This window comes from Cryptomeria japonica, chromosome 11 (assembly GCF_030272615.1).
Source record: "Cryptomeria japonica chromosome 11, Sugi_1.0, whole genome shotgun sequence".
NCBI classification, from domain to species: domain Eukaryota; kingdom Viridiplantae; phylum Streptophyta; class Pinopsida; order Cupressales; family Cupressaceae; genus Cryptomeria; species Cryptomeria japonica.
In genome coordinates, this window is record NC_081415.1 from 402,261,342 (window position 1) to 402,279,194 (window position 17,853).

Here is a 17,853-nt window from a genome sequence, read left to right on the forward strand (position 1 = left end):
AAGCAGGCAAGGAACTGAAGTAGGTCAGGCACGTCAAGCAGCTCAACCAAAATTGAGAAAATCTAATGAATAAACAGTAGCTCGAAGCACTTCAAACTCAGTCCAATATTACTTTGAGAAATCCTTTAGCTTGAATGACTCAAGTTTGACAAAAACCACTGGACATCAATGACAAAATGCCTAACAATCTCTTAAACTGTATGAAGCAAGCATCGTTTATGCTTATTTTGTGTTCAAGATTTTTTTTTCAAACAAATAGCTTTTTGACAAATAATATGACATTGCACCAACATCATGTATGTGTAAGTTGTATAAAGCAATGACCATACAAACCAACAGATGGAATTTCTATTAAATAGAGCCAATAATGATACAACATTGCCAAGAAAAATGGATATAGTAATATATTGCTATTATTATTTTGATAATTTAAGTGAGGGGGCAGGGCTCTCTTCGTTTTCATTAAAATATTATAAAGATTTACATAGAAATCCTGCCTTGATGGTGGGCAAGGATTGAGCAGATGAAAACTATGGAAAACTTATGGAGTGTCAACCCCTATTAAGAGCATTTGACTTTAACATAGATTGTCAAAATACAAAAACAAGGATTGAGGCTCTATAAGCCTGACTTGCAACATGCTATTGCATTGCTGTCACAATGGCCAAAAATTCAAAATACTGTTACTGATATCTGAACTTGAAGAATAGATTAATTCTCACACATAGGTACCGTCCTCAAGCTTTACCAGGTTGGCTTTTCTCCGGAGAAACTTGATTGCCTTTTTCATTTTTTGCTATATCAAATTATTCTTGATTTGGGGAGACTTTGTCTGGTGCACTGAAACTCAACACATCGACAAAGGCTCCATACATGAATGACCAAGAGCTTGAAGAGAGTATTCTGATGGAATAATGGATGTGGGGCTTGGATGTGCTATAGAATGTAGACCTTTCACTTGGGTAAGATGGAGAAGAGTACTGCCCTGACGTCATTGAAGTGTCTTCAAATGACACTTGAATTAAATGCAAACCCATGATGATTGAAATGGTAATTATTATCCAGTATTAAAAGGTACTTCCAAGTATGAAATACACTGTTCTTGGAGTCTGACCAAGTTTCGATATCATCACTTATGATAAGTTCAGCCTCTTGATCTATTCCATGGTTTGATAGAAGATCTGCTATGTTGTTGCCTTCTCTTAGGCAATGGCTTATGGAGAAATTGAGAATGTTTTTTATTGCAAAATCCAATTCTGACCAAGCTTCATTGAGAATGTTTTTTATTCTCCAATTCCCCAAATGGCATTTTTTAGACCTAGGATGATAACCTTTGAATTCCCATCAATCATTATATTTCTAATTTGCATGATTGTACCAACTGAAAACCCAAGAGCAATGCCTCTGCTTCTGCCTCATTATTTGTCCTAGTTTTGATCCTTTTCAAAGCCACCTTGATCATCCTCCTTGAATAATCCCCAATCACACAACCAATCTTGGATAGCTCCAGATTTCCTCTCGATGCTCTGTCAAGTTCATTTTGAACATTCATTTGGGAGGGGGAATGCACTTGACCTTACACCAGTTATTAGATAAATGTGGAGAGAGAGGAAACCCATGAGTGGAAGATTCGCTCATATATTGACCATGTCAGTCATGCATTTACTCTCCAAAGATTAATTGGAATCTTCAGATTTTTTGCAATGCATTTCATAGCAGTTTCTTTTAACATACGTGTCTATTTTTATATGTTTAGTGAAAAATTATTAAAAAGTAATAATTTATTTAATGGACTCGGAATTTTCCTGGATGCCCCTTGAGTTCAAAGAAAAACTCTCCAGATGACATGCCTGAGATTGTGTTCCCTGTATCCTTAAAAATGTGGCCCAAATAGAATTGATGGGATTTCAATTGAGACTTTAAATAAAATTTGTAATCACAATCTACAAAAGTTTTATTTTTAAGGATATGCAAAATGATATGACAGTGATATGATAGGCCCTCCTATTTATCTGATGATTGTGTAGTTATGCATCTTATGGATTCAAGTACATCTTATAAGGAAGTCTCTATGCACTGTGCATGCTATGATCGGTTTGCTTCAAGTACTTCCTGTAGTTCCTTCTGTCTTAGTGACTTTCTAGATGATCTGACATGGGAGTATACCACAATCTTGCAAGAATGGCTGTTAGAGTCAAGTTTATGCAGTTTTGAGCTCCAAGGTGCAAAGGCAATTCATCAAGTATGGTAAACAAAGACATTTCATTAAGTTTTGGTAAAACAAAGACATGTCGATTTAAAATAGTTTTCAGATCTGGAGATCCTTTTTATATTGAAAAAGTCTCTCAACAATTTCTATGGGCCCCCATAGTTGCAACCTAAGTCACAGGATACGGCGATTTTCATGGATGAGGTTCGAATTTAATCGAATTTCAAACTTCTATAAAAAAAATCGAATTTAATCGAATTTCCTCTATAAAGCACTGCTATCCGCCTCTAAACACAACTCAGCTGGTCGTGGGTATTCTTTGTATATGCTTTGTATCTATTGGGTCATGGGTGTCTGCAACTGCTGGGTCGCCCTCGGATTTTCTCCAACAAGGGTCGCTATTCTGATAATTTATTAGAAGTATACATATATTTAAAAATAAACAAAATTATAGAAGGCAAATTTTATCCGAATTTTTTTTCGAATTTTTCCCTTGTCGAATTTCATCCGAATTTCATGGCTGTCAAATTCGAATTCGAATTCGAACCTTGTGACTTAGGTTGCAACTAGTATATCTCCATGCTTAGATCTTTGTTTCAAGGGATTCAAAGTGGGCATACATCTTCTTTTGAATAAATATACATATTGAAAGGAGATTTAATGTAAGGAGAATTTGAGACGATCATCCTCGAGCATTACAACTGTTATAGGATGAGGAATTCTTTTCAAGAAGAGGGACACAAGTAAAAGTATGAGATGAAGGAAAGGAATATGCACTAGATGGGACCATCATGAAGATATTGGTAATGTGACCAATCAATCATCATCACTACAATGCAAAAAACCAGTGTTCCATGGGGATGTGCCCCCCCCCCCCCCCCAGGCCCTCGTCCCCGAAACTTAAGCCCCGCGTCCCCCCTCCTCAATGCCTGTAGAATATTGCAAAAAACAAAACTTAAGATATGTTGTTGTGTACTTGATTTGTCCACAGAACTTAATATAAAATCTTTCCCAAGGTGGGAGGGCCTTAGAAGGGAGCTCAAAAATGTCAACATGCATAGCAGAATGATCTTATGGGGAACACATTTTGCTTTCAACTTCTGTCTGACTTTCATTAATAAATTGCTCCTTTGATTTCAATTTCGTCATCTGGTCCACCCTGAAACCCACAGGATCTTAGGTCCAGTTTTTGATGAGCTGCAATCATTAGTTTGAGTAGCTAGCTTGTTCTTTTAAGCATAGTAATACCTCCACATGTGAATGGGGTATCAGACATCACTCTCTTCTTTTGACCTGCTCTATAGTTGGTGTCAACAATATCCATCTAATGGGTAAAAGCTCAATTGCAAAGATACCATCAAATGTAAATTTTGGGAGCCGAAAGAGCCTCATCACTGACTCTGTGGAGTTGGATCATTGTGTAATGGGCCCTGAAGAATTAGTCAACTGTCATTTTTCCACCCAATAGTTTTATTTGTTTTGTTGAAAGCTGGGTGAGGTCTTCATTATTCAAGTTGGCTACAGTGGGGATCAGAAAAAGCTCCGTGAACTCAGAAATTTGAGGACTTGGGTAAGACATGGGTTTCGGCAGAAACATGGGAGCAAAAGATTCATCATACATGAACAAGCCGAATTAAGACTGGGAATGGTGGAGCTTCTGATAGAGAAGCAAGTGGGCAAGAAAGGCAGGAAACTTGAAAATCCTTTGGGAGTAGAAATTCATTAGTTGCTCATGAATTGAGTCAGCAATTGCATCAGCAAAATCCAGATATAGGAATTGATCCTTTTTGATGGTTTTCATATTGTTCAAAGCATGAAGCTGGAAATCATGCACATTTTTATCATTATCAACACCAAAGACGAAAGCAAGCATGGATCAGATATCCTAGACATCATTATTTAAGGAAGAAATAGAATTGTGAACAGCAGGGAGGGTTGCATTTTATTGTGACAAATGCAACTCTTTGTTGAGAAAGTACAACTGACTCGTCTTAGTATCTCACGTATTCTTAAGGTTCTTGTAATTGTTGTGGAAAGCACCTTGGACATGAGGAAGCTGTAGAGACCATTTTTGCTGTAATCACAACTTAATGGTGGCAACTTTAATAACCCCATTGTTGTCATCATAACAATTTGCTCATGCATGGAACAGCCTAGGGCAGAGATGGACTTGAGTACATGTATTGGGCCAATGTGGTGGTCCAAATTTTGATAAGAATTGTTTGGTCTTCTGACTCTTCTCCTAATTTCAAAAAATATCTAACCTACCTGCATGGGTACCCTCCATAGGGTTCTTGGTTTGCTTGGCAACGTTAGGATCAAATATATTATCATCATAATCAAATTTTAGGTTGGGATCTACATACGATCCTTTTTCTTATTGTTTTTACATTAATAGGAGGCTCTTGGAGGTCTACTTGGAGGAGGATCAGAAGCTTAAGATTTGCTTACTTAAGTAGATTGTGAAGCAGAAGCATAAGATTTGCTTAGAAAGTAGGGAGGTCTACTTGGGGGAGGAGCAGAAGCATAAGATCTACTTACATAGAAAGTAGGCTGGGAAGCAACCTCCATTTGTTCCTTACCCTCACCCATTTTCTATTTGTGTAGGATTGAAGGCATGGGCTCTCTGAACTTGTTCCTCTTCCTCAATTGAGAATACAGCTGAATGCAAGCACCGGAAGTAAGCAATTCACATTGGACGATGAGGCAGCAATTTGGCTGTAGACTTGGAAATATCATAAGAGCTTAGGAAGTTGGCAAATGGCCACTAATTTTTTTAAGCTTTATGAACAGATATATGGCTAAGAAGGGGTGTGGGTTGCGACAACTTCATTAATGATAATTATTTGTTCACTTTATTTGAGTGGGTGACATTGCACTTGGGATTATGACAAGATTATGACATTACACTTTGATAAGACATAAAATAACCAAAAGTCTTCTTGATGTGACTAATTGGTTTTAGTAGCTATTTTGAAATGATTCGCAAGATTGAATGGTGCAGCCAAATGCTGATTTGATCAGACAATTGCCGCAATTCCTTGATTCATATATATTTGACAACTTTGGGATTTCATGAGTCATTAATCACACTAGAGATCAATGGTGCGAATACTGTGCATTGAGCTCAAATTTCCATATCTCCTTATGATACTTTGAAGGAAATGAAAAAAATCTAATGGTTCTAAATTGAGCCTTCAAATTGGATGGCCAAGGAGCCCTCACATTTTATACAAACTTCTAAAACCTTTGGGATGATTGGTAGCCATCCATCTAAACTAGATGGACAGTTTGTATGTTTCGAACAAACCCAAGAAAAGATAAGCAGATCCTGAAATGATTTTGCAATTAATGACTCAGATGCGTACCCTCGGGTGAACCCGTATCCCTGGGCAAACCCTTACCCAGAATGGGTGTGGGACGCCTTAAGGGCGTACCCGGTAATATAGATACCTAGTTCTTTGATTAGCTGAAGTGCAGGGATTCCTAAGGATGAAAATGCATCAAGTAAACTGTAAAATCTGGATGGCAAAGCTGGAGCTTCTGGCAATTCCCTTTCACTTCCAGTCAAATAACTTTGACCTTCCAAAACTGAGTCAAGATTTGGCAAGCCTCTTTCACATTTAGCCAAACCCTTTAATTATCTGTCACTGTGAGTAAGAGGTAAGAGACATTTATGATGTATGTTTATTTTCACTTAGGCATATGAGCTTGGACATTCATAATACTGTTAAGGTGATATTGATTTGGTGAAAGGTGATAGAAGTGATCTGTAATATTCTCTTTCAATATTTTTTGTCTTTGTGTACTCATTCTTTTTGTAGAGTTTTTTTTTTTCTTTTTTCTTTCTCTCTAATGTTTTCCTGGTGCTTTCCACCCTTTGTATCGTTTACAGAATATCTTAGTATCATCTGTTAGATGTATATGTTTGTCCATGGGAATATGTAGGCAATATGTATTTTTGATTCTCTGCAGACTACAGTTAAATATTCTTTGGGGTTGATCTAAAGGAGTCAAGTAGAAGATATGATGACAAATTTGGTAGATCTAAATCAACTTGTACTTTGGGCAGGTATCTGAAAGGCTTGCTGAGCTACAAATCACAATTGATGCTGGCATTCGTCATCGAGAAAATGTGATGACAACAATTGGATACCAGTTTGAACAGTGGAATCTTTTGGTAATGACACCCTTTCCATAATAATGTGAGATTCCAGTTTTAATGGTGTCCTCATTCTTGTTCTCCATTTACTGGTTCTAGGAGTTTGACAGAAAGAATAAAGATTTGACTGAACTGGATTTCATGTTTCCAGGTGAGAAAGGAGAAATCTGTTTATCATACTCTTAATATGCTTAGCATTGATGTTGCAAGAACATGTCTAGTTGCTGAGTGTTGGTGCCCTGTATTTGCAAAATCTCAGGTATCTGTATGATTCTCTTTAATAGCATTATTTGAGAAATTCCTTTTTATTGACAGTGGAAAAAATGAGGCACTGAATACCTATTCAGTTATGGATTGTTCTCGGTTCAGATTTTTTTTCCTTTTGTGGTACATTGGGCTTCTAAACTTTGGTTGTAAAGATGATCACCATTTGACTTCTAAATAATCAGCTCTTTATCATGTAGGTCTTCAATGGATTTTAAATAATGATGGCTGTTTGTGATGCAGATTCTTGATGCATTGCAGCGTGCAACATTTGATAGTAATTCGCAAGTTGGAACTATATTCCAAGTGCTTTATACAAAAGAGTTGCCACCCACATATTTCAGGACTAACAAATTCACGACTGCTTTCCAAGAAATTGTTGATGCATATGGGTGAGTGCACTATCATCTTAAATCACGAGAGATTTCTATGATGATAAATCTTGACCTTCTGAGATGGGTACCTTACTCAAGGAAGAAGATTCAAATTTCAGGGTTTGTTTTGTAGAACATTTCTTACAATTTTATGTTGGATAGGTTGATAAAATGCACTAAATGTTTACAAATGTGTTAGCTAAGAATTCGATTATATTCATAAATAATTTTTTATTTATTTTTATTTTCTGGTGCTTGTTTAAAGCTCTGGAGTCTCAGTACAACTATTTTTCTTTATTAATAGTCAATCTCTGTCTGCAAATGTGCACTCATATTGCAGTGTGGCCAAGTACCAAGAGGCAAATCCCGGAGTATTCACAATTGTTACATTTCCATTTTTGTTTGCTGTTATGTTTGGTGACTGGGGCCATGGCATATGTTTATTACTTGCAACCCTGGTGCTCATATTCAGAGAAAAAAAGCTTGGTAGTCAGGTAAGTAATGCACCACATTTTGAACACTCTACTGTATGATGCTTGTTGGTAAAAAATTTGACTGTGTATAACAATCACTCTTAAAGTCTGCTAGTTTTGTTCATACCTTTTACTTGTTTCTTTTGTTTGGAAAATGTTTTGTGAAGCACTTTACACATCATATGGCAATTGATTGCAATAAACATGAACGAAAATGTCAACATTGTATGGAAAATCATGATTCATGGTTTTGATCTTTCCCCTCAAAAGTATTCCTCTGCTGTCTTGCCTGGACTGTGATTTTCCAACTGGAAATGTGTCAGTCATGTTTAAAGTATGAGTGGATTGTCCCTTTAGGTGGAAGTCTGTAGGAAATAACTTATGAGAATAACTTTCTATATATTATTGCTGGCATATGGCTGAAAACGAGGATCTGTATATATTCTAGTGCAGAGTAACTCCAAATGAACATGTGGAGGCTCTGTAACCTCTATTATAGGCATTTAAAAACTCTGCATTAAAGAGCAGTAACTTCATTTCTCCCTGTAAAAATCTTCAACAGATCCCTTTTAGCCTAGATGGGTCCCCTTAAAGTAAAGTTATGAGAAAAAGACCTCACTACAGCCAGGACTGTAAGATAAAACCTTGTTAATGAAATGAAGAGTATAATAAATCTAACTTCTGTATATAAATCCTTTGACTCGATTCATTAAATGCAGGATACTGTATTCCATCATTCAGTTGCTTTGGAAGTTTGAATTGTTTCTAGTGATGATCTGATGGAGGGCAGCATAAACAATTAAAAACAGAAGTTAACTAATCTGTCTTATTTTGGTGCTCATGTCAGAAACTTGGAGACATAATGGAGATGGCATTTGGAGGTCGCTATGTAATTCTGATGATGGCAATCTTCTCAATTTACACTGGACTTATCTACAATGAGTTTTTTTCAGTTCCATTTAATATTTTTGGTCTATCTGCCTATTCCTGCCGTGATCCTTCTTGCAGGTAATGAGGTTATGCTGTTAACGTGTTATTGTCTCTTTGTTATGGTTGAGCAGATTTGTTTTTGAAAATAATTATTTCTATGCTAGTGATATTCATTTTATGTGCTTGGTTCCTAATACTGATTGAAACTTATTGTTATGATAATGGAGACAAAAGCCATGTTCGATGCTTGGAATAGAAGAACATTTTTTTTTTTCATATTAATGTCTACCTGTTATTTCCTTTGGTAACTAGCTTCAGAATTTGACCATGGAATGTCTCGCTTATTAGAATTTCATGAAGTCAATTGATAAATATTCCTTTCATGTGGGCAATACTTTATTGAGAACAAAAATGAATGGTAGTGTGAAAGATTGAAGATACTTTTGGACAAATACCATAATTTCAGTTGTGGTATATCATATTTTTGTGATGGCCTCAACTCCCTTTGATCAGGTAAATGAAAAAAGTGATGTTGAATCCCACACATTTTTTACAAAAGATGACCTTACTCTGGAATTAAACATTAGTTGAAGATAAAACACTTCAGCAATATGCATTTATATAATAGCCACTGTGGCACCATATACTACTGCAGCTGCAAAATATCAATGGCTGAGAGGATAATTTGAGTTAAGGGCAAAACATGGCTGTCAATTAGCTATCCCCATACCCATAGACAACAAAAGAGATGAACATGAATGCTTCCAGATTTAACGGTGAGATTTTTTCGCCATCAACATCTCGGATTACACTACATGATCCATCATCAGGATGAACAGAAGAGGAAAGCAGCAAATTGCAGATACAAGCTTACTAAATAAAAGAGGAATAGAATGGGTGGTTGAGGAATCTCAAAATTAGAAAACAATAGAAAGAAATGAATTTTTTATTTTAATCTCATGATGGGGCTTCTCTAGTGTACTATTAATTACCAGTATTAATATGCCTAAAAATTTCATTGCTTTTAATTTAAACTCTTATTTGTTTCCTCTCTTTTAATGTAATTTTTTTCCTGTTCTTTCTATTTTTTTTTTTATAAATTTTGGGATAGCTCAAACACCCTCTCTTCTTATGCCCTCTTGGCATCCCTCCAGTACACTATACATTACCAGTATTATGTCTAAAATTTTCATTGCTTTTAATTTCGAGTCTTGGTTCATTTCCTCCCATTATTTTGATTTTTTTCATTATTTATCTAACTTTTTTTGGATTCCTCAATCACTTCCTCTTCTTATCTCCTCTTGGTGTCTCTCTAGTAGCTATTCATTACTAGTATTTAATATGCCTAAGAATTTCATTGCATTTAATTCAACTGATTCATTTCTTCTCTTATTTTCATGTAACTTTTTTTATTCATTTCTATTTTTTCTAATTTTGGGATTCCTCAATTGCCCGCTCTTATGTCCTCTTGGCAGCTCTTGTTTTCTGTCCCCTCAATCCTGTTCCTCTTCTATTCAGTAAGCCTGTGTTGGCACTTTACTACTTTCTCGTTCTCTTCATCTTGATGATGATTTATTTGGTGTGATCCAAAACTTTGATGGTAAAAAATTTAATACAGTTTAATTCAGAAGCATTCATGTTCACTAGTATGGACCATGGAAATGTATTGTCTCTGAACAAAAGAGATGGTATAGAAACATGAACAATGGTGCATTTCAAAGCAAAAACGACAGCATGTAGCAGCTACTTCAATTTCCATTATTTTTGATATTACAATTTTCATAGAGGAATATTTCTCATTTAGTGCCATTTCAGTCAAAACTTTATCAGGATAGCAGGTGTTACAAGTAGGCAGAGATAAGTTTTGTGGTATAGCTTAAGGTAATTTATGACATCCAATTTCTTGCTTTGTGCAAGACTTTGGATATTACCTGGTGCCAACATCACCACACATCCAGTTGCTTGCATTTCCTCACACAGAGACAGTGTTGCTGGCATTAAGGAAAACCATAGTTACCGGGAGACAGGTACTTGGAACATTTGAAAATAATGTTATTTTCCCTAGAACATTGCAAAGAAGCATCAAAAGATCTATGAAATTGATTATTTATTTTAAGGTTTTTTCTAATCATAAGAAACACAATTTAATGGCACACAAAATTTCATATATTTTGTAAATCCTAGATGGGCATGCTATAAACCAAACAAGCATCAGTGTTAAAAGACTCGGACTTGGACTTGCCTCAGACTAGAGAAGCTGATTTTTGATTCGGACTCGGACTCGGACTCAGCACCCAGGCTTGGCAAATTGAAAACACAATGAAATATAGAGATTTGTAAGGATTTAAAACTTGTTTTATGCACCCCTTAACAAATATACTTTAAAGACTAAAAACTAATCAAATAGAAGCTACTTTGACCATATTCACAAGTAAACATTGACCACGAGTATAAATTTTAAATATCATAAAATATATACAAATCTCATTGATTATGAAATCCATGACATCAAAACAAATATCTAAACTAAAAATATAAGTCTATGGTTCATAGGAGCTTGCATCACTGCTGCCAACATCATGGCAAGTCATGTTCTGGCATCTAATAAGACATGCCTAACTAGTGTGTATATTCAAGTGAGGGATTTATTATTAAAGTTTTCTGGAAGCCTTTGAGATTGCATGTTTTGTTGCCAAACTCATCAACAAAGAGGAATAGTTAAGTAAAAAGATAACTGGTTACGTTCCAGTTTGATCTTAGTTGGGATTCTAATAGATGGGATTGTTCTATGAGTTGTCTGTGCAAGGCATGATTGATGCCATTTTGCATTATGAAAATGGCATTTCCTGCCAACTATGACTTAACTTGTATTTAGTAGTATAATGATTGTAGCATGCCAACTTTGTCTATGGCAGTCCTTGTTTACTAAACAATTTGTCCAATGTGTGAAACAAGAAAATTCTTGATTGTGGCATTGACTGTGAAGGTGCAGAGAGGGATATGGATTTTGTGATAATGATTCATCATTGGTCTATTGTTTGGTTAGACTTACAGTTTGATGGGGGTTTGGGAGCAATGCCTCTAACAAGGTCATGGTGCAGTGCCCCTTGCGGTGGGGATCTCGGGGTAGCACCCCCAACAAGATTGAGGGGTAGCACCCTTGGTGCATTCCTTGTTGCGATACATGGCAGGGTTGAGGGGCAGAGGGCATCTCATAAATCAAACAAGCATTGAAAGGTTGTAATTTTTTTTAGAAAGTAACTTAAATATCAAACTAACACTTTATGTTTTTATAAATTTTTCCTTGACCTTGTTGCAGCCGAGTCTGGCTCACAGGACTTGCCAGGTCCGGCGAGTATAGCAGACTCGATGAGTCTCTAGAACTTGTCAGGTACCCAGGTCTCAAGTCCCTAGGACCTGGTCGGCCTTGGGACTCACCAAGTCTTGGTGAGTCCAGGTGAGACCTGTATTGACAAGCATTGAAGGGTTGCAAGTTTTTTTTTTTTTGAAGTAACAAAAATGTTATATTAATGCTTTACGTCTTTTTTATTATACTTTTTCAATTTTTACTTGACCTTGCTGTGGCCGAGTCAAGCCCGCAACACTTGCCAGGTCTAGTGAGACTGGCAGACTTGGCGAGTCTCCAGAACTCGTCAGGTACTTGGGTCTCGAGTCCCCAGGATTCTATCAGGCTCCTTCACTCCGGGACTCTTCGAGTCTTGGCGAGCCCGGTAACTGTGGTATGCACTGCTACTTTTTGAAGGTGGCAATTATTATTTTACTCAGATTGTGGGACATTGTTAAGTTTTGAAATGAAACATCTTTCGTTTTTTTTCTAAAAGACCCTTTTTTGTCAAGGGACTCCATATCCTGCTTCTATATCCATTTATCTTTTGACTTGAATGTCTTAATATTAGTTTCTGTTGCCCTGTGCTTTTTTTTTCAATGCCATTAAATTTGGTGCATGGAACAACTTTTGTCAAGGAGAATTGGTGAATGCTGTTAATTAATTTGTTGAACTACATTCATTAGATGAAAGGATTATGAATTTTGTTATCTGGTATGACTGATTATATGTGTTGCGTTTCTTGCAGGGATGCTTATACGATAGGGTTGGTAAAGACTCGTGAAGCATATCCATTTGGAGTTGATCCAGCATGGCATGGCAGTAGATCTGAGTTGCCATTTCTGAACTCGTTAAAAATGAAGATGTCCATATTGATTGGAGTTGCACAGATGAATTTGGGAATTATCTTGAGCTATTTCAATGCAAAGTTCTTCAGTAATAATCTCAACATCTGGTGAGATGTCTGTTTGTGATGCATCTTGTTTTCCCATGTGAATAAGTTTTTAGTATTAAAATTCTTTTTCCAACAAAAAGGTGTGTTGTGGTTGGAGTTTATTCGACAATTAACAGGAAGTAAAAAATTTGAATGTTTGTAGGTACCAATTTGTGCCACAGATAATTTTTTTGAATAGCCTGTTTGGCTATCTTTCACTCCTCATTATTATTAAGTGGTGTACTGGTTCCCAAGCTGATCTTTATCATGTAATGATATACATGTTCTTAAGCCCAACAGATGAACTGGGTGAAAATCAACTTTTCTGGGGACAGAAGACAGTCCAGGTAATTTTTTTTGTACATTTTATTGACAATCGATTGCAGTTAACTATCTCTTTCTTTAATTTAATTCAAAGACAATTTTTTCATGGTTTATATCACATTAGTTGCTACAATTGTTTTGTGTTCTTCTCCTGAAAGACTTGTATTATTATTTCTCAGATGGTGCTGCTACTGTTGGCTCTTGTCGCAGTTCCTTGGATGCTTCTTCCAAAGCCTCTGCTTTTGAAGAGACAACATGATCAGGTAGTTTTTTGGAGATTTTGAAATCTTAAAAATTGTTTCTCTTTTTAGCTTTATAAACCCCTGGTTCTTGACCTTTTATGTAGTTTTTGGTTGATTATTTTGTTTCTATGTCAATCGCTAACCTCACAAGGAAAGTGGACTTACTTGTTTTGGCCATAAATAAACATTGTGACCATCTTGTGGGAGGGGGAAGGTTCAAATGTTTCTCATTACTATTTAGTTAAGAAAACATTAGTAACTTGTTTCAGTAATTAAATGTACAGTTGAGTTGTTCGCTGGCTGGTAGGTACAAAAACCTTTAAGACAATGTAGAAACAATAAAAACTGAAAGAGCTTGATAGTCTGAAATTGTTAACACGAGGAAAGCATAGGATCATTTTAGGTTGGTTAATGTGGTCAGGTTGAGTGTATTGACTCGATTGAGTATGCATATATTTGAATAGGCTGGAACCACATTAGAAGTGTACTCAAGCATTCAAAAAATAAAAGGTTCAAATAAATTTAATGGAGAACTTGAGAATATTATTCAAGTAAATATGCCAAAACATTTTTGTCTACTAGTTTCATTTAGAATTTTGTTTTATTGAAATAGAAGTTGTTGAAGTCTATTGAGGTTAAAGACAGTGGCAATGTTAACCAACTATGCCGAAAAATAACTGGACATTTTTTTTGTTCTGTATTCCTAGATTTAAGCTCTATGTTATTATTCTTCTTCATATTTTGAAAGTGCCTTATCTAAGACAGAGTCTTCAAGGACGTGCGTATCATGCTCTTCGAACTTCAGAAGCAGATTCTTTTGATATGGATCATGAGGTTGACTCTGAACACGAGGAATTTGAGTTCAGCGAGATTTTTGTTCACCAGATGATACATACAATAGAATTTGTATTGGGTGCAGTGTCCAATACTGCATCTTATCTTAGGCTATGGGCACTTAGGTAACTTGCATCTCCCCTTACATCGGTTTGTTGAAGACTTAAAATTTAATTTCATAAATAAGATCTAAATGTTTTTTTCTTTACAGCTTGGCACATGCAGAACTATCAACTGTATTTTATGAAAAGGTGCTGCTTCTCGCCTGGGGGTGAGTTTAGCTGTACCATTTTGTATTTCAATATTTAGTAAGATAGATAAAGGAGGCTTGAGGTGATAGTATTGGAATCCTTTGATAATGACAGAGATTTGAAGGTAGCGGATAGATATTCTGATTCCAAATGTTCTAACTATGACATTTGTTTACCTCAATTTGTCATGCAGATATAACAACATTTTCATTCTCATTATTGGATTTCTTGTGTTTGCCTTTGCAACCATTGGTGTATTGCTTGTGATGGAAACTCTCAGTGCATTTCTTCATGCTCTACGTCTTCACTGGGTTGAGTTCCAAAACAAGTTCTACGAGGGTGATGGTTACAAATTTGAGCCTTTCTCATTTGCAGTACTTGTTGACCAAGAGGATTGATATTAGTACTTGTTGAGCCCTTCTTTGACAGGTATTTGGTTATTGTATTTTATTATCATTGAAAATGATTTGTCATCATTGAAGGTGATAATGAAGGGTTCTGATGTTGCAATCTCCAACAGATCCATTGTTGGCTGTAAGAGACATCACCAAAGTTCTTTTTCCAACAAGTTGTGAATAAATTGATGTGCATTGCATCAGGATATATTGTATAGAATATATTTAATCTGTCCTCACCTACTGATAATTTAAGAATCTGAACCGTTGTTGGTGAATCATTTTTTGTCAGATGTACTTAGAAATTAACTCTCTTTTACCTTTGTTGATTGAGGATAAAATTCATGATTCAGATTCTTCATAAAAAATGATAGGATCTCCTAGTGTCATGCCTTCATCTCTAGGACGGATGCCTAATGCTGTTGAGAATGTAAGCTATTTTAAATAAATTGGTTTGAAGAGGTTAAACCTGCTTTTTCATATTTCTTCTCAACATCAGTTGGTTTAAGATATTTAACCTGTTTCTCATAATTTTACTGCTAATGTCACGGGTTGGAACAAGGTTTTACAAATTCTTTCTCAGAGCAATAGGGCGAAAGTAATGCTGCTTTCGAGAAAATAGATTTATTTTTCCCAATCACTTTTGTTGTTCAATGATTTAATCTGTAGAATAAAAAAATTGCTTTAATTTTTTTTTACCAACTTGGATACTGAATCTTAAGTTATTTGGAACGGAAAAAAATTGTACATGTCACATGCTGGAAAGAGCATTCCTACATTTTCTTTATATAGCAAAAGCTTCTGTTGATTATTTTGTATGTAGAGATGGGCTGTGATCACAAATATGAGCAGACAAATATGAGTTGTGGTTAAATAAAGTTTTTTGGCTGTGTTTGCTTACATATATTAATGATAAAATCTATTTTTAAAGTAAGAACAAGAACTTTCAATTATGTACGGAGAATTCTGTAAAGCAAAGTGTAGTAATTTTGAAACATTTAACAAAACAAAAAATCATGTCAATTGTTTCTAAACATAATTAAAAAATGATTAATTTTCTCTAACTCGAAAGTTGGGAAGAAATTATTTAATAAATAAAACTAGATTTTTACTAAGCACAAATGGTAATTAATCACCAACATATTAGAGAAGGAAATATTGGTAATTTAATCATTTTTCTCACAAGAAAATTTAATTTACTTGTTTTTCAAGAAATATTGAATGATGAAAATATCTGTAAATAAGATACTTTTAATTATTAAACTGTATTAGTCAATGACGTGCAAGTTACGTACGAGTTTTTAATGCCTTTTAACCTTTCAATATATATATATATATTTGGTTCTTTTCCAATACAGTTTTTAAGCTTTTAAGAGTCTAGTTAATTTTCATATTGACCAAAAAAAAGTCTAGGATTATATTACGTTTTTATTTTTATTTATAATTTTTTTATCATTTAATGTATTTCAGTAAGGACAAGACATTTATAGGGAAACTAGTTGCCATACAAAGAGATGTGTATTAATAAAATTCGGTAAGTTATAAATCAATTTCTTTTATCAAAGAGGGTAGGTGTCAAATTAAGGGAGTGTTTAACTCGTATGTACATAAGACTGTATTAGCTTTAGGTGTAATGAAACGAGTAAACTTAACCAAGGCAATATCTTCACGTGGAAATATTTTTAGTTAAAATAATACACGCTGCATACAGATATGTGGATATATTTTTAGTTGAAAAAAATGCTGTATACAGATTCAATAGATAGCCAGGAGACTATGCTAACAATGGATCAGAATTGTCACCTAAGGGAGCTTAGTCGAAGGTTTATTATATATCTTCCACAAAGATATACAAGGTTGATATAGCTCTTGATGATAGTGAGAAGAAAGACTGATCACATGGTTGTACTTAGATATGGAATTTGGTGGGTTATTGTATATTTTGTATGATGAGAAAGACTGAACATAGATGATTATATTTGATATTGGAAAATGTAAATTAGTGAGTTTTTGTATGTTTGTGTCACACTTAATAGGTTGGAGAAAGTTTATTTGAAATGATTTCTTTAACAAACTGATTTGTTTATGACGTAGTCAAGGATGGAGGTTCTAGAATGGATTGTCTAGCCTTGCAGTAGAATCCAACACAACTCAAGCAATGGACAAAAATATGCAACTTTATTAACCTAAAATAGTAACAAACATGCTTGCATGCCTTCTCATATGCAGATTACAGTAGGCCCCATTGGCCATACTTGTAGGCTCACAAGGCACCATAGGCTTATTACCAACCTACATGCAAAAATCAGTTTCAGATCCTAATTTCCTATCTCATAATTCCCTAACTCCTAGCTACCTTCTACATAATTTAGAGGATGATTAAATACTAGCTTCGAGCCTTAGAAGTTATGCCCCAAGCCCAAAGTCTAGCAAAATGTGTATGTCAATCTGAAGTGGAAGATGAAGCACCAAGGTTTGATGCAGAGGGGTGCAAATAAGTCTAGGGGTTGTTCTAACCCAAAGCTACTGTGTGATGAGATGTGAAGACTTTGCCAGATACAAAGGAATTCTGCATGCTACCTCCCATTGGTATGAGTTCAGGTTTCTTGATAGGGCGAACTTTTGGTAAAGAGATCTTTCAAAAAATAAGTCCAATAACTGCTCCACCTGGGGTATGTTGTAGTAGAGTCACCATTTTGTTTTTGTGCCAATCTGCAGAGAGAAATTTGTTGCAATAGAATGTGAAAAAATTCATAGGGATGCTTCTGCATCAGATCCCTAGGGTTATTTGAGAAGTGAGCCTCACACGTTGTCTGCTCCATAAATGATCCAAGACATTCCAATTCATCTTTTGAGATCCATGTTGTGTATTCCATTAGTTTACCTTTCCATTTGGCTAGATACTCCATATACTCTTTGTTTCGGGTGTTGCGCCTAGTTCAGTTGTTTAGAATTTTCGCTATTTGCTTTGGTTGTTGTTGTAGTAATTGGTCTTGAAGAGGGGCTTCTATGCTATACCCTTACAAGTACACTCCACAAAATTGGAAGAGATTTGCAATGTTGAAGATTGGTGATATGCCAATGCCCTCTGGTAATTCAATCTCATGCATTGCTA

The 17,853-nt window shown here is 35.4% G+C and overlaps 1 protein-coding gene across 2 annotated transcripts in view; it reads left to right on the forward strand.

The window, feature by feature from the left end:
* Nucleotides 1-15,218, forward strand: part of LOC131071583 (V-type proton ATPase subunit a3) — a 45,425-nt gene extending 30,207 nt beyond the window's left edge. The window contains exons 8-19 of one of the 2 annotated variants that reach the window (XM_058007484.2): nucleotides 6,282-6,389; nucleotides 6,523-6,630; nucleotides 6,879-7,027; nucleotides 7,350-7,503; nucleotides 8,330-8,490; nucleotides 12,507-12,713; nucleotides 12,856-13,039; nucleotides 13,196-13,279; nucleotides 14,024-14,217; nucleotides 14,304-14,363; nucleotides 14,537-14,772; nucleotides 14,864-15,218. In XM_058007484.2, coding sequence (XP_057863467.1) covers nucleotides 6,282-6,389; nucleotides 6,523-6,630; nucleotides 6,879-7,027; nucleotides 7,350-7,503; nucleotides 8,330-8,490; nucleotides 12,507-12,713; nucleotides 12,856-13,039; nucleotides 13,196-13,279; nucleotides 14,024-14,217; nucleotides 14,304-14,363; nucleotides 14,537-14,741 — 1,614 coding nt within the window. In that variant the 3' untranslated portion in view covers nucleotides 14,742-14,772; nucleotides 14,864-15,218. Of the gene's footprint in view, nucleotides 1-6,281; nucleotides 6,390-6,522; nucleotides 6,631-6,878; nucleotides 7,028-7,349; nucleotides 7,504-8,329; nucleotides 8,491-12,506; nucleotides 12,714-12,855; nucleotides 13,040-13,195; nucleotides 13,280-14,023; nucleotides 14,218-14,303; nucleotides 14,364-14,536 lie in introns of both variants that reach the window. The other variant, XM_058007483.2, reaches the window with a different exon arrangement.
* Nucleotides 15,219-17,853: the final 2,635 nt, after the last annotated feature.